This window comes from Strix aluco, chromosome 20 (genome assembly GCF_031877795.1).
Source record: "Strix aluco isolate bStrAlu1 chromosome 20, bStrAlu1.hap1, whole genome shotgun sequence".
NCBI classification, from domain to species: domain Eukaryota; kingdom Metazoa; phylum Chordata; class Aves; order Strigiformes; family Strigidae; genus Strix; species Strix aluco.
In genome coordinates, this window is record NC_133950.1 from 5,505,163 (window position 1) to 5,526,434 (window position 21,272).

The 21,272-nt window shown below is 48.4% G+C and overlaps 1 protein-coding gene across 5 annotated transcripts in view; it reads left to right on the top strand.

Annotated features, from left to right (window-relative positions):
- NSMF (NMDA receptor synaptonuclear signaling and neuronal migration factor) overlaps positions 1-20,618 on the top strand; it is a 48,461-nt gene extending 27,843 nt beyond the window's left edge. For 2 of the 5 annotated variants that reach the window (XM_074846074.1, XM_074846078.1), the window contains 11 exons: positions 536-604; positions 4,781-4,833; positions 6,886-6,975; positions 8,604-8,725; positions 10,352-10,435; positions 11,495-11,528; positions 12,079-12,149; positions 13,537-13,616; positions 15,275-15,377; positions 15,750-15,825; positions 17,744-20,618. In XM_074846074.1, the coding sequence (XP_074702175.1) occupies positions 536-604; positions 4,781-4,833; positions 6,886-6,975; positions 8,604-8,725; positions 10,352-10,435; positions 11,495-11,528; positions 12,079-12,149; positions 13,537-13,616; positions 15,275-15,377; positions 15,750-15,825; positions 17,744-17,841 (880 nt within the window). In that variant the 3' untranslated portion in view covers positions 17,842-20,618. The remainder of the gene's footprint in view (positions 1-535; positions 605-4,780; positions 4,834-6,885; positions 6,976-8,603; positions 8,726-10,351; positions 10,436-11,494; positions 11,529-12,078; positions 12,150-13,536; positions 13,617-15,274; positions 15,378-15,749; positions 15,826-17,743) is intronic. The other 3 variants (XM_074846076.1, XM_074846075.1, XM_074846077.1) reach the window with 3 other exon arrangements.
- Positions 20,619-21,272: the final 654 nt, after the last annotated feature.

Genomic DNA, 21,272 nt, shown 5'->3' on the forward strand with positions numbered 1-21,272 from the left:
GTCTGTTGGTGTCCTGGATAAACTCTCCTCTCCTGTCCATCATATTCACTTGTGCTTTCCCTATGCTAGGACTGTTTGTCAGCTGGCAAGAGGTTAGATGGCTACAGCTCGTAGGCCTACATGGATACGCTGCAACCGTCCTCATCTTCGAAATGGAGGCTACAGTTGCTAGCATGCTTTTGTCCCTCTTGATCCTGGGGTACACAGGTTTTGTGTCTGCAGTCTCCTAGGTCCATTCTGCTGTAGCAGGGATGATGGCTGCTCTCCTTCACTCTTTGAGCCATGCTCTGGCCACTCTTATGTTTGCTTTAGGAACAATGGCTTGTCCAGCCACCTACCCCAGAGAGTGAGGAACTTTGGTTTGGTGAGTCTTTTGCCTGGCCCCTGACTCGCACGCAGTCCTGCAAGGGCTGGCTGTCTTCCTTGGTCAGCCTAATCTCTCTTTGTTGTCTGGTGAGAGCTTTCCTGTCTGTGTTTCGTGTCCTCTCCAGTTCAAAGCTGTGTAGTTGGTTAATGGCTTAAAATGGTTTCCCAGGGCGTTCAGGGGCTACGCAGAGAGGAAGAGACGGAAACGAGAGAATGATTCTGCAGCTGTTATACAGAGGTAGGGCCCATTTTCTCCCACAGCTGTAACCTTGCCTGGTGTTGCATGGGCCCTTCGGGTGTCATTAGTGACGCTTGATGACGTTGAACGTGGTTGTCCCTGTCTGTGTTGCTGTTTGTAGGGACACTAGCAGTGGTTGTGTTGGAAATGTGGAGGTGAATGATGCTGCAGTGCTCAAGATAGCTGATCTCCATCTTCTTAAAGGAACACTGTCAAGTTTCTTTTAAGCTTCCAAATATAATATACAGGATCTGTGCCTCAGGCAGAAAAATATATAATATATATATAAAGAAATTAAAGATGAAGTTTCCTCAGCCCTCTCCCAGATACTTGGAGTTTGTTTGAGGTTAGCTGAGTAAGTACTTTCAGGTGCTGTTGCTACGTCTAAAAATGCACCTCAAAAATCTGCGGCCTAGGCAAAATTAACATCCCTAGTGACCAGGAGTCTATTATTTTAATCTTTTTTTAAATAACGGCAAGGGAAGAAAAGGGGATGGGGACTGATTGCTTGTCTGGGTGTTACAGAAGGGCCCTGATTTCCCTCTGCTGGCTTCACAGGGCACATCACCTCGCCACTGTGGTAATCAGAACTGTTCTGGTTTTTTAAATGTGCCAAGGCTCCTCTGTTTTGGCAGCCTACTAAGAAGGATAACACGGCATTTGTGTCATTGGTTGAAAACTGCCATGATCACTTCAGTACTGTTCAAAACAAAGTGGGAGATAAACATCAGGTTTTTCTTAACTGGGAAATTGCCAGGAAGATTTTTTTTTTTTTAAGCAGTTTAAGGGTGGTGGGTTTTTTCAACAATAATGAAGAGAAATAAGATTCAAAACTAAAGCCGCTGTAAATAAATAGACAGTGTATCTTTAAAAAGAAAGAGATTTCTCAGAATTTTGTTAGAGGCAAGTCTTTATTAGAAATGGCTTGTTCATGTGGCTTGTGAGTACAGGAGTAGGAGTCATGTACCTCGGAGATGCTGTGTAGTCAGGATAGACAGGGTCATGTCATCCTTGTGCTGAGTGGCCAGCACGTCCCTTCACCTCCTGTGGACACTGAAGGCAGGACTGTACAGTGGGAGCCCATCTGCGTTTATCTTGTCCTAAAGAGGAGATGGGATAGCTCTGACGGGTTTTTGGCTGTGCCATGCAAGCAGACCCTGGCCAGCTGTCAGGATTGCTGGCCGTTAGTGTTCAGCTCTCTTCTCCAGGGAGCACGGAGGATCCCAGCCCAGCTGCAGTTTCGGATGCTTGTTGTGCAGCCCTTCACGGCCTCGGGTGTTTCAGAAGTTCAGTTGTTACTGCACGACCCCTTCAGTGCTCGGCCCTGTGTGTCTGGTGCCCAGGGAGGCTGGTTTGCATGGCACAGCACACGGAGGGTGTTTGCTGGAGAGTGAGTGATGCCCAGTGGTTTGCTGAGCCTTGTGACTGCTGCAAGGAGGAGCTGGGGCGGAGAATGGGAGAGGTGCTGTTGGGAGTTTTGCCAGAGCATTGATGTGTGTCAGTAATTCCGTCGCTGACATGTCAGGTAGTGAAAATGTTGGAAAATGAACCGCTGCAGGTGGAGCTGCAGAGTGTGTGAAGCGTGGCTGCTGTGGAGACCCTTTGGCTGGGATGGCACCGTGGAGGTGGCATAGGGTTGTGCAGGCCACGTGGCAAGCTGGAGCCTGTCAGGAGGAGGACTGTTCAGGAAAGGGGATTTTATCACTGTAACTTGGGAGATGCTTATTGAATTTTGATGGTGAAGAGATCTTGCTGGTGATCAAATAACACTGGGTTTTCTGAGTGCAATTGCAGGAGCCAGGCAGGAAGACGGGGCAGGTTTATGCAGCTCCACTGCTCACAGAGCAGATTGCAGCTCCCCAGGGCCTGAGGACCAATATAGCTGCAGAAAGCCCTCAGAAGGATCTGGATGACCACAGCATGCCCACATTGAGAGGCAGTCCCAGACTTGCACCTCCTTTCCAAAGTGTTTTTTTTTTCTAGAAGAGATGAGGAGGGGAAAAAAAAAAAAGGCCTTTGTCCCATTCTCTGAGCATTTAGTGCTGTGGTTAACCTTGAGCAGCTGGATTCTCCCCGGAGTTGCTCTCAGCAGTATTCAGAGGTATCCAGACAGCTGCCCTCGATGCGCACTCATGGGAGAGACCAAGCTGTCTAGGCACTGGGAGCAGCACTCCTCTATGGCAAAGACTGCTTTATCCCCATTCCCCCCAGGGTCTGAAGAAGCTCCTCTGCAGAGAGGACAGCTGAGAATTTAACAGAAAAATGGATTTTACTCCAAAATGCCAAAAGCCCAAAGGATGTAAGAGTGGCCTTGGCAATTAACGTTGGTGCTCAGTGTCTGGTTTGATCTCGGTCTCACAATGGACCATAAAGATTTTCATTCTGATGAGTTACAACATATGTCTAAGACCTTTCTGTGTAAAGAACAACCCTTGTTCCCTTAAAATATTGTATTTATTTGGATTTGAAGCTAATGCGCAGTAGAACAGCCCACATTATCCATCATCATGTGCCCCAGAAGGCTTTGTACACAGAGCCAGTCCAGCATGTCCTAGTAAAGAGAATTCTTTTAGTTACTCTTCTAAAGGGGGCAGTTGTCTGATCCACAGCAGAGAATCTTCACATACCCAAGTACAGCTAAAATAAATCTGTAAAAAAACATTAATAGCCCAAGTGCAGATGGAAATTTGTTGTGGAATAACGTTGCTCCCAGCTTCACTACTCAGCTGCTGTTTTTCCTTCTTGAGCTGCTGAATTTGGGTCCTGATGACAACGTGGGATCCAAGGCCGAAGTGGGGGACAGTGCAGAAGGTGGCGTGGGTTAAGGGCTGTCCCGTGAGGGCTGTGTTTGGTTGATCTCTGTATAGGAGTAAACGTATCTGACTTTCTCTGAACAACTTCATGTCGATGCTGGAAGTGTCTTCTAGTCCAATTAGTTTGCCAAAGCATCTGCATGGTTGCAACGGGTCCTTACTCATCCCACTAACTTGTGTGTGAGCCAGACGACTTGTCATTTTACTCATTTCACCAGCAGTAGTCTCTGTTGCTTGATGTCTGCCATATATGTTGGTGGGGCAGAAAGGAATCTAGGGAGGCTCCCCCGCTCCATGCGGGCAGCTCACTGACATCCCTGGGGGCCATGGGGACTGCACTGAGTCAGCCATCCTGACTAAGTAGGGTTCACACTTTTCTTGATAGTCCATGTGCTGCTTCTTCCCTGTGTCTCTTCTGGTGTCCTGTTTGGTTCCTGTCCTCTTTGGTTCCTGTCTAGGTGAGTGATGAGAAACTAAGGGAAACAGGTCCCTTGCACTCAGAGGGGCTGGACGAAGAGTCCGTTTGCCATGGTCTCTCAGGAGTGGCCAGGATGGTCTGTTTGACACATGACTGTGGGGTGTAGCTGCTCCCCAAGGCTTACCCTCTGGTGGACTTTCCCCTGGAACTGTGTACTCTGCTGCCCCACTGAACTCTGCCTGTGAGTCCTGGGCAGGGAAGCATGTGGTTAAGCAGGCAGCATTAGCAGAGAGCAGGCCATGAGGACAGTCAGCCTTGCTGAACAGTGCTGTCTGAGAAGGAAGAAGCTGCTTCAGTCTTTCCCAGCTCTTTGCCCTGGAGAGCAGTACGGGCTGCATGGTTGCTAACAGCACGGGTGGGATTTTAGCAGCTGCTGTGAATGTGTTTGGGAATGAGCACAGCCATGAGCACGGTGTGTGCATGCTGCCTAGCAGGGCAGAGCCTGGGCACCCCACTTGCTGGCTGAAGCATGTGTGGAAGAAAGGAGAGAGGGGAGCAGTTACTGCTGCTTACCAGGAGAAGAGGGAACATTGCCAGCATGGGCAGTGGCAGTGTCTTCAGCAAAGTTACAGCACAGGCGTGCCTTAGTCCTAGGAAGGTGAAAGCAGGCCATGAGAAGGGGACTGCCATGTAGGACCTCACTTGCCCCCTACCACCAGCCCGGGGAATTCGGAAGAAACAGCCTCACTCTTGACAAACATAACTGTCCCCAGCATTGAGTAGGTGCAGGCTGGGAACCTGGTGTCCAGCTTTTGAATGCCTAGAAGGAAATACGTTGTCTTCTCATTTTTATTTTTTTTTTCCTCCCAGTTTTTTCAGTCCTGCTGGGCCCAGGTATTGCTTTGTGTTACCTTTCTCAGAGGTTGTGTTTGGCCTTTCTTTCAGGAATTTTCGGAAGCACCTCCGCATGGTGGGGAGCCGAAGGGTTAAAGCACAAAGTAAGTGAGTACCTGTAAGATGTGGCTGTGAGGAGTTGGGGTTTGTGCCGGTGGGACACGGGGAACCCTATGTTGTGTGTAGATGTGGGCAGAAAGGACCTAGCATTGGGCTGGAGAAAGGATTTGACCTGCTGGTGCCATTTTACCCTACAAAAAAGAAGGCCAGGTTGTTGCAAGTCTCCAGGACACACGGATGTCGGCAAGCAGCCTGTAAGCTATTTCTGAGGACCCTCTGCCTTGGCTGTGAGAGATGTCTGTGGCCTCAGTGCAAGGAGTGGAAGGAGAGCTGCAGCATCCCTTGTCCCTTGTACAATGTGTTTTCCGTGATCACCGGCGTAGACACTTGTGATGAGAACCAGAGCTGAGAGTTCAGCAGAGCTGGCGAGGGCTGCCTGGCCTCTTACTGAAGCTGCGGACCAGCTGTGGCTCCCTGGGGACAGTCAGTGTTTCGTGTGCCACGCGGACTGGTGGCTTTCTCTTTCCTCCTCCCCTGTCCCACCACCGTCTTGCAGCAGGACCTGGGGGAAAGTTGCCTGGTGGGAGCTGAGAGGACGGTGGAAGAGAAAAAGAAGAGGAACAGGGAAGAGATTGGAGTGAGAGAGAAATAAGGGAGTGTTATGCCTCACTGGGGAAGAAATCACCTCTCAGGCCTGGGAAACAGCAGCACCCTTTCCTTGAGGAAGGCAACACTCCTCCACAACCTGGTTGGGGCAGCTCCCTTATTGCTGTGAAATGGGCTGAGAATGGTGTAACCTGCTCCTGAGAGCTGAGAATTGCTCCAGAAGAGGAAACAGCTTGTTCTTCCCACCCTCTGGCCAGGCATCACGTACAGACTGCCCACAGCAAAGCACTGCTGAGTTGAATTTGCATTCTTTACTCTCCTTTCTCATATGCTGTGGGAAGTGAACAGCAAAGAGCATTGCCCTTTAAAGTGTCTTTATTGGCATCTGAGTTAGCACTGCCTGCAATGAACAGGGCTCACCTCCCCCTAGAGCTGTCTGGAAGTTCAGGCACGCTTCTCTGCCTTGGTAACTCTCGGGTCATGTTTTCAAAGCTCTCTTCGTGAGCACAATAGCTAAATTCATGGTTTTTAAAGAAAGCTGAGGATGGAGATCACCTGAAGAACTTACTATGTGATTTGTCTCCCTGGACACCCGTGCTTGGACACACTGCAGCAGAGACAGGTTGCTTCTCAGCTCTTGTAATGCAGATCTGCAGTGAATTCCTGTGCTGCTGACATGAGATGCTGTTACTAGATATGCTGCAGCAAACTTGCTCTGTCTGCTGCCAGAAATAGGTATTAGTGGCTATAAGTGGCTGTTAATCTAGGCGTAATGGCTCTCACATGTGCTTGCCAAGTCAGACATTGTGGTTGGCAGTTCCCAGGAATTTGCCTTCAGTGCAACCAGCTGGGCCAAGCTCCCTGGATTCCGCTTGGGAAACGCCAGCACAAACAATATAATGCCCCTTGGGGAAAAAAAAAAAACCACCTGAGGGGGGAGTGCTCACGAGAATGCCGGCAAGCAAAAACTGAAGGATTTCCTCTTTTGCAATAAAATTTAGAAAGCATGAGCTTTCCAGAGGCCCCCCTCCGTGTGATCCAGCTCTGACTGGGATGGCACTAGGACATGAAGGGAGAACTGACTGGAGAACTGCTGCCTTCTTCTGGTCATGTATATGTTGTTAGCTTTTGAGTACATCTTCCTGCGAGGCCTTTGAGTCAGAGCATTTACACTAAGACTGGAATAGCCTTGATTAAATTGAGGTTTGAGCTGTGTGCATTTAAGGAGAGACCATCAAGTGTCCTCATTTTACTGTGTTACATACCCTGTAATGGTCCTGCTCAGAAATTGGGCACCTTGTCTTCTGCTGTCTAGAAGATAGACCCTTGTTTGCTGTGTGGAAAGGACTCACGTTTGGCAAGTGGCAGAACAAGCACAGGGGAGTCCGTGATGTGTGGCTTTGGTGGAAATCTACTGGATGTTTTGTTTTGCTGGCAGCAACAGAGGTGGCTTTGGAGTCTGTTAATGTCGTGCTTTGGTTTTATCCTAGCATTTGCCGAACGGCGTGAGAGGAGCTTCAGCAGGTCCTGGAGTGACCCGACTCCCATCAAAGCTGATTCCTTCCATGACTCTCGAGAAAGTGAGTTCTGAGTCCTTTGAGCTTCCTCCTGTGGCCAAACCCTCCAGCTGAGGTGTTGACTGGAGTCCCACTGGAGTAAATCCTCTGTGCCCTTTTGTCCCATCTGTGATCCTTTTAGTTTCATGAGATCTGGGCAAATAACACTCCAGATATATGCACGTGTTCATCCATGTGTACCTATATTTATTTGTAGAGCACAACACATCTAACCTCATGTTATTGTGCAGTTGCCAAAGGATACCCAGTGGTACAGCTGTCTTACAGCCTTCTGTTCCCATCATCCCTTATTCACTTGGGACCAAAACAAGCTACCTGGAAGCACACCAGTCCAAGGCTACATTCACCATAGTGAGGCTCTGCCTGGCTTCCCGTGCAGGAGCCCCTTCTGAGCTCTTTCCTAGGCTAGAATAGCTCAAGAGCACAGCTGCAGTGCTCCATGAGATGTAGCTTTGATTTCCTGGCCGTGCTGGCTGCACAGGTGATGGCTTGGGGCAATGTGATCTTCGTTTGGGCTGCCAGGAATTCCTGTGGGAATCCCCAGTAATGCTGCAATGTCCTGCTTGTGGGGACTGAGATGCTGTTGTGTTAATTTACAGGAGGAAATGCCAGCGTCTTCCCACTGTCTTTTTATAAAGGGAATGGCTGCTTTACCCAGATTTTATTGAAATCCTATAGGCGAGGGACTTGGTGGACATGAGTTTGCTGATCTTGAAATGGGTTGTGTTGTAAATGAATTTCACTGACCTACCAGGTAAGCACGAGATCCAGCCCTCCTAGCTGTAGAAGACACCGCACCAGGCTGTAGGGGAAGATGTATGAGAGGCCACGTTCAAAACATGACCCGATTGTTCCTTTGCAGTCTGATTCCTCCCCTCTCCCTCAGCTAACTCAGAGGCGAATGGAAAAGACATGGTTCAGACAGGCTCCAGGCACTGCCCACTGACACTCGGACATCCCAAAAGGCACAAATAGAGGCATCTCGGTTCTCTTTCCTCAGTCCCTGGCTTCAGGGAACCATCTCTATTTTTAACCTTTAATGGTCAATTATATTCCTTCCAGATGTTTTTTTCCCCAGGAGGCATTGAAGGCCAACAGGTAAGGTCAATTTGGAGAGAAAATTCAAGTATACTGTTGCAATACTGCTGTGCTTGCTACGGCTGTCCTCACACTCTGGGACTTCTCTGCCAGGATCAGTTTGACCAACAAGGCAGAGTTTCTTTATAATCACTCAGAAGATGTAGTCAGAGCAGTAATTATTGTAAGGAGACTAGCTTTGAAGTCCTTGGACTTTTGCTCATCAGCTTGGCAATGTTGAAGTGTAGTGAGTCTGTCTGTGTTCTGTCTCCTTCTCCGTTTCTGAAATGACAGGGTGACTGTTGCAAATTAGCATTTGAAAGCTAAACTTGGTGACTGTGAGAGTGATGAAAAATTATGTGATATGTGGTATCGGGCTCTGTGTGTGCGCTCTTCATTCGTTAAGTGTTTGTCTGTTTAGAGACTCCAGTGTCTGTCGCTCTGTAGAAGAAAGAGCACAAGTCTCATGGCTTGTGGTACCTCTTGTGAGGTAGCTGCCAGACAGGATCGAGTGGGGAAGGCAAGCCCTTGTAATGCACACTGTGTTCTGGCAGGCCATGACCTTCAGGATTCCTGCGGCACTTTGGATGGCGACTTCGACTTGAACTGGGAAGCAGAAAAGGAACTTGAAGCCATGGCATGTGACGGAGAAGACTTTATTCCACCAAAAATAATGGTGAGGGTTTCCAACTCAGCTACCTGTATCTACTCAGGCCCTGTCTGTCCTTTCAGAGCTGCTAAGTTTAGGATCTTCATAGGAAGAGGCAAGTCTTTTGTGTAGGCAACTCTTCAGGTGTGTATGAGGGTCACTCGGAGATCAGCCAAGACATGACATGGCATTTGGCATCTGTTATTGCTAGGGATAACGTGTTGAAAGAAAACTAGAAGTGGAAGGAGATGTAATCCAACCCCAAATCAGAGCAGGACTGTCACCAACACTCAGTGGAATGAGCTTGAGTCTCAATAACCCCGACAACAGAGACCTGAGTCCCCAGTCCCAGCAGTCCCTCTCTCCTGTTGTTACTGACCTAATTTACTTTGGAGCCATACATCACCCCTTGAGATGCCCTCAGCTCTTCTATCATTCCTTGATGCTAGGCTTCCCCCGTGCTCCTCCCTGCTCTGCTCTGTGGGGTTTGGCAGACAGGACCACATGCACAAGTACTCAGGCAAAATGGGGTCTCCAGCTTTCCAGCTTGTTCTCAGGGCACCCTTGCCAGCCGGGCACAGCAGTGCTGTGTTTGAGTGGGTCCTGCTAAGACTTGGGAAGAGTGAAGGACACGGAGACAGCCTGCTTTTATATGTGTTCCCAGGCTGGCTGTGCAGGCCAGCCCCAAAGCACCCTCAGGGCAAAGTGTCCAGGTGAGGCTCAAACTCTGGGAACCCAACACTTGGGTTTGTTCAGCCCTTGACAGCTCCAGTGAGGCTCCCAGGTGGTGCAGGTGATGACTGTCCATCCCTGGACTCTGTATTGTGCCTCTTCAGAAACTTTACATTAACTCCAAAACAGTGATGTGCTGCCTGCCAGGAGGGAGGGCTTAGACGCCAGCCCAAGCTGAAAGCCAGGCTGCTCTTACAAGCCCACCAGCACCGCTGCCTGCTCCCCTCTCACAGCAATGAACAGAGGTGCCTGAAATCACAGCACGGTCAAATTGCCCATGTTCCCATAGCCCTTTGGCTTGTGCTGATGGCAGCCCCATCCTCTCGGGCTCTCGTGCTGATGGAGCCAGCGGAAGCTTCAGCCAGCGTTGCCAGGCAACCTGCATCTGCCTGACATCCCACGGCTGTGTGCCTACCTGTGCCTGATGCCATTTCATCCCTTGGCTGGTTCCTCTGCAGGCACACAGGTGTCCCACCACCAGCCAGCCACGTGTGCCGGTTTGAACAGTGTTCTACAGCCAGAAGCACAGACCCTCGCGTGGAGGAAGGCTGTACAGAAGTGATCTTTACTGGGATACAGCCGTTCATGGTGATGCACAAGCTGCTTCATCCTCTCTGTGCAGCGGTCTCCCCTTTACAGATTTATCTCAGACTCAGTCCTGCCTTTTAGGCAGAGCTGTGTGCTCATTTGTTGATGGTTGAGGAGACTGTGACACATGGGGGTACTTGGCAAGCCTGGGGGTGCTCTGTAGTGGACCCCAGATTTGGAGGGCCTGCCACAGGGATGCAGATAGGCTGGATTAGCTGCTAGTTTGGGTAACACCTGAGAGCAGCTGAACAGGGCACTGTTATCGTGGCCTTTGTGCTTCTGTCCAGACTCTACTGGCTTCTCCTCATGCTGTTGCTTTTTTTCCCCCTCCAGCTCATTTCTTCCAAGGTGCCCAAAGCAGAGTATGTCCCGACAATTATCCGCAGGGACGATCCCTCTATCATCCCCATTCTCTATGTAAGTATATCACTTCTGCTGTGTCTGGATGTGTGGGAGCAGGCTTCATACAGAGGATTTTTCTTTTGTCCCTATCCCTAGTTCCTGTTACAGTGATTCTGAAACACTGATGTGATTTGGAAAAGCTCTCAGGAAAGGGCTTGGGGTGTGCTGAACCCAGATTTTGGGTCTGGGGTAGCTTTGTGGGGGCTCAGGTCTAGGTGGAAGAGTAAGGTGGAGTGAAAATTGCACATGTGGGCTGCCAGTCTATGCAGGCACAGCCAGGCAGCATGGGGAGATTAACAAGGGAAGGCAGGGCTCACACAAGCAGAGCTGTGTGTTTCCAGGCTTAGGGCTCCTCCTTAGACAGGATGAGCTGGATCTCAGAGCTCTGCAACGGACTGTGAACCCCATCACCCTATGTACAGTGGTCAGTCATTAGTTTAACCTTGATTTTTCACTAGATGTCCTGCCTGAGCAGGTGTCTGAAACACCAGCAAGGAGCCATGGATCTCTCTTTCCTAATCACTTTATACTCACTAAATTTGAAAGGGAAAGATGGGACTGACAGCCCAGAAAACTCAGTCTCCATGTGCTGCAGGCAGTGCTGCTGGGGGGTTTAGCTTTGCTGCTCTCTTTCTCTGAGAGTTGGATGGTTGTCCTGATGACCCTGCCGTGCCAGAGGCCAGATGGGTTGGGAGGGTGGCTGTTCGTTAGCCACCTTGGACATGTGTAAAGCCAGAGGCTGGCTACAAAACACGGGTCAAGAGGCAAATACGCATTGCTGATGCTGACTACATCTGATGGATGGTGTGTGCTTTGGCCTGTCTGCAGGATTCGTCTTAGAGCCTTTGGATGGACTTGGTCTTCATGGACTGTTCAGTCTTCAGCTTCTTTGCTGAGATGTGTTTTAGGGTGGTAATTACTGTGATGTGACTAGAAGCCCTCAGTTGGTATAATTGTACTCTTTGAGTGTCTGACTGGGAGTGGGATTGTGTGCAATATTAGAGACTATAATAATGTCATGGGAGCTGGTGCAGTGACAGTGAACCTTGATGTATCTTCTCTCTTGGTTTCCAGGACCATGAACATGCCACCTTTGATGACATCCTAGGTATGTGAGTGTTACTCCTTAACTCCTGCCCGTTGCAAATGTAACTGATCAATATGTTAAAACCACTGCTCTGCCCTGTGCCTCAGCTGCCACTCATAAAGGTGTTTTTATCACCCCAGTGACACCTGACAGTCAGGCAGCTGCTGTTGGATGTGCTGCAGTAATAAAACTTCACTTCTGTGGCCCATTTTCGATGCCAAGCTTCTGGTTTCTGAAAGGGAAGGTGAGGTACAGAGCAGCAGAGATCCTGCCCAGTGTACCTTTGTTAGGTGAGCAGGAGCATTAACAGAGGGTCAGGACAGCTGGGTCTGGTACAGCACCATGGTCACTACAGAGCCGTGTCTGGGGCTGCACTGTACCTTCTCTGCCCTGAGATACACTGAGCTTTCTACAGCACGAAAGCAGAGGGCTTGCTTTGACATCAGTGGGAATGTAGGTGCTGAGCACCTCTCACAGCTCAGCCTCCTCCCTTCAGGACTAAAGCAAGGAAAAGTAAGATTAATTTTTAATTTCCTCTATGGTTCATCTCTTCCAACGTGTTTTTTTGCAGAGGAAATAGAGAAGAAGCTTAACATTTATCGGAAAGGCTGCAAAATCTGGAAGATGCTGATATTTTGCCAGGTATGTGAAAGTTGCTAAGCGCTTGGGTGGTTTGTTACAAATTTGTCTTCTTTTACAGGGAAAACTACATAGAGGAACCAATATTCCAAAGTCAGTTTCTCTTAAAGTAACTGCATGTGTATGGCTTTCACTTCTCATTTCCCCAGACACCGAGCAGTCTCAAGTTGCTGTGACAGTAGGAAATAAAATCTGATTTATTGTGGCCAACTCCAGAGCTGGGCTGCTTCTCAGCTGCTTTCAAGGAAACCCAGGCAAGCCAGCATTAGTGCAGACCTCAAAAGGAGGATGCCCGGGAAAGGAACACACATCTGCCATGTGATGGTTATAGTTTCTGTACAGCTTCAGTCTGACGGTGACAGTGATGTGTGTTGTGGATCAGCTGGGCAGATGGCACAGCTCGGAGCTGTGGGAGAGGGGTCAGGGCACAGGCCCACCCAGCTGGGGGTGGGACAGATTCAGGCCCGGCTGGACCTGGGGCTTGTCGGGGGTTTCCTTCCCAAGTCTCTTGTTCCTCAGGGTGGTCAGGTTCGAACTTCCCCGCCAGCTGTGCAGGGAACCTTGAAATGAGAAGTTAGGGCAGTAACCTAACTTGAACTCCCTCCCACGTGCCTAACGCTGCAGAATAGCAGGGTTTGCAGCACCCCGACCTGGGGATTGCGACTCTTAAATTTCCCTGATGTTGTGCTCAGTTGTTTTATGCCTGCTACTGCTGAAGTCCAGTTCTTCTACAGTGACTTAAACTCCAGCAGGGGAGGTTCAGACTGGACATTAGGAACAAATTTTTCACAGAAAGAGTGGTCAGGGAGTGGAATAGGCTGCCCAGGGAGGGGGTGGAGTCACCATCCCTGGATGTGTTTAAGGGTCGTTTGGATGAGATGTTGGGGGATGTGGTGTAGGGGAGAACTTTATAGAGTTGGGTTGAGGGTTGGACTCGATGACCCCAAGGGTTTTTTCCAACCTGAATGATTCTGTGATTCTATGACTTCTTGCCTGCTTACCCTGCTTTGCTCAGCTTCTCGTCTGCCTGCCATGGCAAGTCCCCTAGCACCCCCAAATGAAAGGGGCTTTCTCGTCTTCCCTGTTATTCTCCAGCCACCCACAATGAAGATTTTTGTCTGTTATTGTGCTTTTCTAGAATGAGGTGGGCATACAACAGTAAAAAACGGAGAATCCACCCCCCCACACACTCTCCATATGTGAATATTTCCTGAGCAAGGCCTTGGGGTGTCTGCTACGGAGGCTGCAGCAGCAGTGCCAGCCTGGCGTGTCTGCTCTGCTCCCTTCTGGTCCTTCTGGGTATGGCAATGAAGGACAAGAAACATACCCAGGGTTTGTTTCTTCAAGGCCTGTGCAAAGTGGTTTGCATCTGTCTGTCTCTCTCTTGCAGGGAGGTCCCGGTCACTTATACTTGTTAAAGAACAAAGTTGCCACTTTCGCCAAAGTGGAGAAGGAGGAAGATATGATCCTGTGAGTGGCTGCGTTATGTTCTGCACTCTGATAGCATTTTTCTGCTCGGTTTGCTCAATTTTTGTAGCACATGGTCTAGAAGAAGAGGTGAAGGGAGCTGGGGTGACTTGGTCAGAGGAAGAAGAGGCTGAGGGGGTCCTAATAGCAGCTCACAGCTCCTTCAGAGAGACTTGCGAAGGCGACAGAGCTGAGCTCGTCCCTGGGGTGGTGTGGCCCTGGGACGGGTCACCAGGAGATTTATGCTTTTATGTGCTGTTTAGTGTCTCTCTGGACTAGAGCCTATCAAAAGAGGAAAAGCAAAATATATATTTCCTCTCCTAACGAAGGTTTTGCTGACCAGAAACCAGAACATGCACCTCGTGCCTGTGTTGCTCAGAAGTGGCTGAGATGGCAGTTCTAAGCAGGCGACTAGCGGCAGGAATCCAAACCATTCCCCTCCCAGCTGTCTCCGGTAACTGCCCTCCTAATTGCAGGGGGGAATGGAATTTGTCTCTGCAAAACCTGCTCAAAGTCCAGCACGTTACTGAGGAGGATTTTCGCAAACATGCCAGCCTGTCAGCTGGGGTTGTTGAGGCAATTTTGCTTCTTGCAGCGAGTTAAGCTTTGCCTGTTTTGCTGCCTGCTCGCTTGTGCTGGCTCAAACCTACTTGGCTAACAGTGCTTCGTTGTGGGGGAGAGGATGTATACCAACCTGTTCCTACACAACTTTTTGTTGGCATGAGAACTGAGGATTAAAGTCAACATCTGTTCAGCGCTCTCATGCTCTGGCACAAACACTGTCAATAAAATTCTTCAGCACATGTGCACATACACGCTTCTGAACGTGTTCCAGGCATAGCCAGGTCCAAAGTTGTAATTCAGGGACTGTCAAAAAGCTGTGAATAAACAACTGAAAACTTGGATGGTTGGAAATGAATGTCTCTATCCAACCTGTATGTCCCTGGGAGGCAGTCCTGAGAAAAGCTTAGGCTGCCATCTGATTGCAGACCCCACAGAGGAACGGCCGGGCTCCAGAGCCCAGCAGAACTCTGCTGTAACCCACCGCCCAGGAGGCGAGGTGGTTGTATTTCGTGTCCCTCAGGCACAGTGTGCCTGGTCAGTAGTCACAAAATGTAAAGGGTGTCTGACTGGTGAAGAGCACCAAGCGCTGGCTGACATGGAACAGCCTGGTTTGGTGGTGTGTCTCTAGCTATGTAGAACAAGCACTTCTCCAGTGGTTCTCTGCTGATTTCATGCTCTGGAGATGAGCCAGTGCTCTGGTAACAACACTCATATTTAGAAAGGGCAATTGATAGAAATGGGAGAGAGGAAATTGGAGGTAACAGCTACAAGAAGAGGATGCTTAGTAAAACTGTCAGTCTAAAAGCACTCCTGGTGGACTTTGCTCCCTTCTCTTCACCTTCAAGCTTCCTTGGCTCGATGGGCCTCTCCTTCTATACCACATGACTTGGACCTGCTCCTCAGGCCCTTGCTCTGCCCCTGCTCTTCCTTGTCTAAGAACCAGTGGCTCCTCCTGAACAGCTTCTCAGGCTACAAGCCTCAGGCCCCTTCTGAGCATTGTGTGCACACACATTCTTGTGATTACTCGTGCATAGGAGGAGATAGATTATTTATTTTTTTTTTAATTATGTATTCTTCTTTTTCCCCATTTCTTCCAGCTTCTGGAAGAGGTTGAGCCGGCTGATGAGTAAAGTCAATCCCGAACCAAATATCATTCACATCATGGGCTGCTATGTTCTTGGAAACCCCAATGGGGAGAAGGTAAGAGCTTCCTGGGTCACCTCTCTGGGAGCGTCTGCTGAGTAGCACCAAGCCCAAGGGGGCAATAGCCACTCTGAACTAAACCTTCTCTTCTGCTGCGTGGGAGCGTGCTGCCATCCTGTCCCATGAGTGGCTGTGAACAGGCAAACCACCCCATGGGCTGAGCCTTCCCCACAGGGCAGGAGGGGAATGGAGTACTGAAGCCTTTAAGGAGAACAGCCATTCAAACACTTTATTTACTGATGAGCTAGATGTTTTAAAGGACATGAGTGGAAGGTTTTCTAGAGGTAGGGAACAAGTATGGGCCATTCTGGGTCCCCTGGAGTCCATCTTTGTTTTCAGCTGCTAACTCTTGGTATGTTTTCCTTTCAGCTATTTCAGAATCTGAAAAACTTAATGAATCCTTATAGGGTTGCCTTTGAGTCTCCACTTGAACTATCAGCTCAAGGTAATTTATTTTCTGTACAAAGATACACACCTTCCTAATCAGCCTGCCTCCTTCAGTGGGCATCTTCCTGAAAAAGCAATTTTGAGCTCACTTAAGTCCTGCCATAGCTTCATTTTGCTTGTAACCACCTTGTGTAGTTCAGTTGCTGAACCTGGTTTTCCCCTTGCAATTCCTCCACGTTCACATTTCATCTACCCTGTTTGTTGTGCCTGAAGCTGCAGAGCCCTCTCCCAGGCAGTGGCAAAGTAGCCTAAATTGTAGGCAGCTTTCCAGGCTGAGTTTAGGAGATTAATCATATTACTCGGGCATGTGAAGTCTATGGGAGAAATGCACATGGGAGCAGAACCTTTTCTGTAACCAAGTGCAGGGGTCTCTTCTCCAGGACTCAAACCACTGGTACCGAGTGAGTTGTTTCATCAACAAGTGACTGGGATATAGCCCATTAGTGCAATTCTACATCTCAGTCTGCTTTGCTTTTTTTTTTTTTTTTTACCCCACCTGTAGCTCAAGATATGGGGGATGTGGTGTAGGGGAGAACTTTGTAGGGCTGATGATTGGACTCGATGATCCCAAGGGTCTTTTCCAACCTGAATGATTCTATGATTCTATATTTCAGGGGGCTATAGAATTTTTCCTGTTCTTTGGTCAGTGTCAGTAATTAAGGGTGCAGTTTCATAAGCCACATGTTCTGAATTTGGCCTCATTATTTTATCTTTGCTGTAGTCCTTGGTACTTTGTTCTCTTGGAAGATAAAACCATGCAGCATTAGGCTGTGAGCACTGTGGATACTTCCTCTGCTGCTCACAGCTGGCATCAGCACTGATGGGTGGTTATTCTTAACTCCCACTTACTGTCACAGGAACGCACAGGAGTTGAGCACATTTGTGCTGCCCAGAGTTTTCTGTGCGTGTCCTGTCAGGGTTTGGACCCGGCTTTACAGATCCCACAGCAAACATGCTCATACACGTGTGCCAAGAAGCAACTTGCAGGGAAATTCCTGGGTTTACATACAGCTTGGCAGGCAAGGCAGCGGGTTCTGTGCACATGCACTCAGTGATCTTCCAGGAGGCTGGGCTGAAGAATACATCTGAATTTATCCCCTTGATCAATCTGGGACACGCTAATAGTGTACCCTCTCTAATCCTGTGCAAAGTCATCTGAAACTAATCTTAATCAGGCCTCAAAAGCGAAAATCCCTTCCTTGAGCCCTGTCTCAGGGTCCAGGGTTGTTTGCCCTTGTGTTTTCAAATGCACTCGCTGCCTCCAGCGCCAGCCCCGTGCGTGGCTTTCGGTCTGTGACTGCCTTGTGAGACCCCCCACCTTCCATCAGAGGTGCCAGTGGTGCACAACCTGCTTTAGTGTGTCCTGTTGAGCTCATTGCAGTGAGAAGAGACAGGTCTGCAGGACAGAGACAGCCTGTTAATGTTAATTTAAAAAAAATATATATTGAATTTTCAACGTTAATTATTTTTAATGTTTCTCACAAATCTTTGCAGTGAGTTTACTCTTGCTTTGTAATTTTCTGAAGTCCCTGTTCCAGGTTACCTCATGCAGGCTGTTGGAGCTGTTGTCTGGCCTCTACAGCCCCCGCCCCCCCCTTCCACAGTCAGTGCAGAGAGGTCAGAGTCTGATGACAGACTTTGTGCTCGGTTCCCACCCCCACGGACAAACCCTGCCGGGGGATTATGAGGAGCCTTTCATGGTTTGAGGATGTCTAAAGAGGTGTTTGCTTCTCGTGAGCACCTTCATGTGCCCTGGGTAGGTGCGGAATGTCGGCGTTCTCCAGATGAGGCACATGGACGGGTTCTCCTGTGCCCCCGTCCATAGGTGGGTTTGGGTTTTTTTGCTGCTGCAGCCTCTCGCATCTCTCCCTTGTGCTGCAGGGTGTAACCCCTCTGCTTCATTTCACTTCTCCTAGGTAAGCAAATGATTGAGACTTACTTTGACTTCCGCCTTTACCGCCTCTGGAAGACCCGCCAGCACTCTAAACTATTGGATTACGATGACATTTTATGAGCTGGAGAAGACTTTGCAAGAGGAAGTTGATCACCGGTGTCCAAGAAGTCATGCTTATTGCAGAGAGACTTTTTTATTGGCACAGGGAGCCCTTCAAAGCCCTATAGGAGGCAGCAGTGCTAAAGGGAGGGAAGAAGGAGCCCTCGGAAGTGTGTCGGGAGGAAAGTCTGCTGGGTCAAGAGAGACTGGAGGGAAAGGGTTTGGCACCTCGCTCGCCTCAGGTCAGAGCCGTGGTGTCTCAGGAGGAGCTGTGTGAAACGAGGACAGGATGGAGTTCCTTGCAGAACTGAGCTGTTTTGGGTCAGAATGGGCCAGATTTGATTCCAGGTCCTTTTAAAGACTTTTGAAGCTCAGGTTTTCTTACAAAAAAAAATAAAATCAATTACCCATGCACTACAGTGAAGAAGTGACCAGAGCACAGAGGGAGGAGGGGTGTGTACTGATGGGACATTCTGTGCTGGGGATCTTGGAGAGCAAGGACTGCTACACCTACTCCTGCAAGCTTAGATCCAGACGATCCAGTTTCAATGTGAATATATACTGGAATATAGAATTGAAATCTAACCCTTTTTTTGGTTTTGTTTAATAGCAAATAAGTGCAATTTTTATAGCGAGAGGAGTAAAATCCCTCCCAATATTGAATTAGTTAAAAATAACACACCAGTAACCAATAGATGAGGTATCTTTGGTCTGCTTGAAAATATATTCAAAATGGTAATATATCTTCTGTAGACATATTTAATCACCAGCAAACATGGTTTTAACATAACTTAGCAGACCCTGCATGTCTGCTGCATTGATTACTCCGGTTTGGTTCGTTACTGTCAGAGTAGCTGTGTTGCACTAATGGTACGTGCTCTCACAGATGTATATTTCTCCTCCAATTAGACACAACTTTGTTACTTTCTATTTTGCTGCTTGCAAAACTATGGGACTTTAGTTTTGCTGAAATACTTTAGGTTAGAAATACGGTACCTGGCTGAGAAACCTCTGTCAGGTTCACTATGGTATAAAAATGAATTAGAAATTAATAGCCATGGTAATTACTTGTTCATGCCAGTGTTTTGCTACGTGTCGAGAGACGAGTTCTCTTTCTCGTCTGCCGTGTGGAGCAGCGTGGTTACACGACCATCACAAACCCTCCAAGGAGACTGTTTGCTCAGGCGTTTGCTTCTGGAGGAATGCAGCACGGGTTTGTAGCATGAGTTTGAATCTTCCCTGTGTTCACTCGATTGCCAGTTGTTTGTGCATAAACCGCCTTTTTTCCAGTGCTAAAAAGACCTGTTTATTGGTCTGAGCTGCTCACATCCCTTTCTGTGTAGGACAGAGTAAACCCAGAGCTTTGTCCGAGCAGCCATGGTTTGAGAACCCAGATTTGTACTTGATATTTGAGGATATATTTTGGGATATATTTACTTTTTGTTTGTTTAGGTCAGGGGTTGCTTTTTGTTTTGGGAAGGGTTTTTTTCATCTACTCTCCTGTTCAGAGGATAACTACTACTTACAGTCTGCATAGGTCACTCTGGCAATTCTGGGAGGTGATACAAGTGATTTCTTTTATAAGTGGAGAAGTAACAGGGAAGGATTACCTTGGTTTCCTGATTTCCTGGTATCTAAAATTAGTTGATTGTGAAGTGAAGGGAAATATATGTACAAATCTTCTTTTAAATACTTACAAAAAGAACTAGTTGTTCTGATCTGTAGAGTACTCCTTCCCCCGTGACATATCTGTGGTTGTGATTTTGGGGAGCAGGCCTCTGGCTAGAACTGCTGAACCCTGTACATTTATAGCAGTTTTATAGCAAAACTTTTGAAGAAATAATGTACATATAGTAAGTAAGGAGAGGAATAGGTGGAGAGAGATGGTTTAAAGTCATTGAAGGCAACATATTGAACCAAACAGGTGAGGGCTGTTGCCTCCCCCTCTGGTTCAGAGCTGTTGGGAAGCTTCTCTGCTGATGTTTGGTGGCTACATCTCACCCCGGGCTGGACTCTTACCCTCTTGACTCAGTCATGTTTTCCAGACTTGTAGTGAAGGGGATAATAGGCACCCGTCTGTAGCTTTTGGGAGAAAATGCCAGATAAAAAAAAAGAAAACAAAATTGATGCCAATTCTCTATTATTTAGCATGGTAGCTTCCGCCAGCTGTGCTTGTGAGAGGTGGGAGTTGTAGGTGCGATGAAAGTACAAAGTCTTGTGTTCCTTGGAGAAGAAAATGGTAGTGGCAAGATTAAAATGCTGACACAAAACTCTCTCCTTTCTGACCCTTTTACCTCCTATGGTTATGCTCCTAACTGGAGACAGACAAACTGTTCTTTCTTTCTCTTTTCTAAAGTAAAATCCCAATTCAGTGAACTTGGTAGCATGAATGTAGCATTGTGGAACTATTGAAAATCTTATTTAACTCCGAAAGGGCCCATTTATGTATCCACTTCAGTGATTTCTCTGTAGAACTATTGTATATCTATCCTCATTAACCACTTGTAGAACTAGGGGTGCAAAGTAGAAAGGTAGCTTGTACAGTTGCATAACTTCTCTAGGAAGATGTATGTTTGAATGAACACTACGGACTGTTTTACTGGTGCAGTTGACTGTAGTATAGTCTAATGACAAACGATGAATGCATTTCTCTCTCTTCCAAAGATCTATATTCCTCATAGTTTGTGATGTTTATGACATGAGCATATTATTTCCTTTGTAGCATTCATTTGACTGAAGAGATGAAGTACTCCTAAAGCTGTGATTGGAAAGACAATAGAGTTTTGATGTTTAAAGTCCTCTGTGCGAATAGCATCATTGAAGTTAACCGTTTCTGAAAGAGGAAAACAAATTTCTTCCCCTTTTTAACTGGTTGAATTTTTCAAGTGGCTGCTGGGAAAGGAAGGGATCAGCAGAGGTTAGGATGCAAAAAACAAAAAAATGTAATTATTTAAACTTTAGAGTTAAAAATAGAGCCTGTAGCTTCCTCAGTTGGACCAGCCCGTAAAGGATGACCTCTGGGCGTGCGCTCGGTGCCAACGTGGAGCACGGTCACGGCCAGCATGTCCCGCCCGCGGGGGCCGAGCGCCTGTTCCTCACACCCCGAGCACCTCTGCAGCCTCTTCTCGGGGGCGCGTTGAGGCCAGGCCCGGGCACAGGGAGCTCTGCCTGGGGCAGCCGAGGACACAGCACAATTTGTCGTTCCACTTCTACCTGCTCGAGGGGAGTGCCTGCCTGTCTGAAGGCCTGAAACCAGCGTGTTCATGCGCGGTGGGTCACTGCGGGCTGGGCGGGCTGGGTGGAGCTCACCTCTCCTCAGGGTAATCGGAGCGAGCGGCTTACGGTGCGGTTGAGCTCCTGTCCCCGCCTGCTCTGTTAGAGGATCACAGCCCTGTCCCACCACGGGGAACTGCTGCTGCAGCTCCTGTGTGGTCTGAATTTGCTGGAGAAAT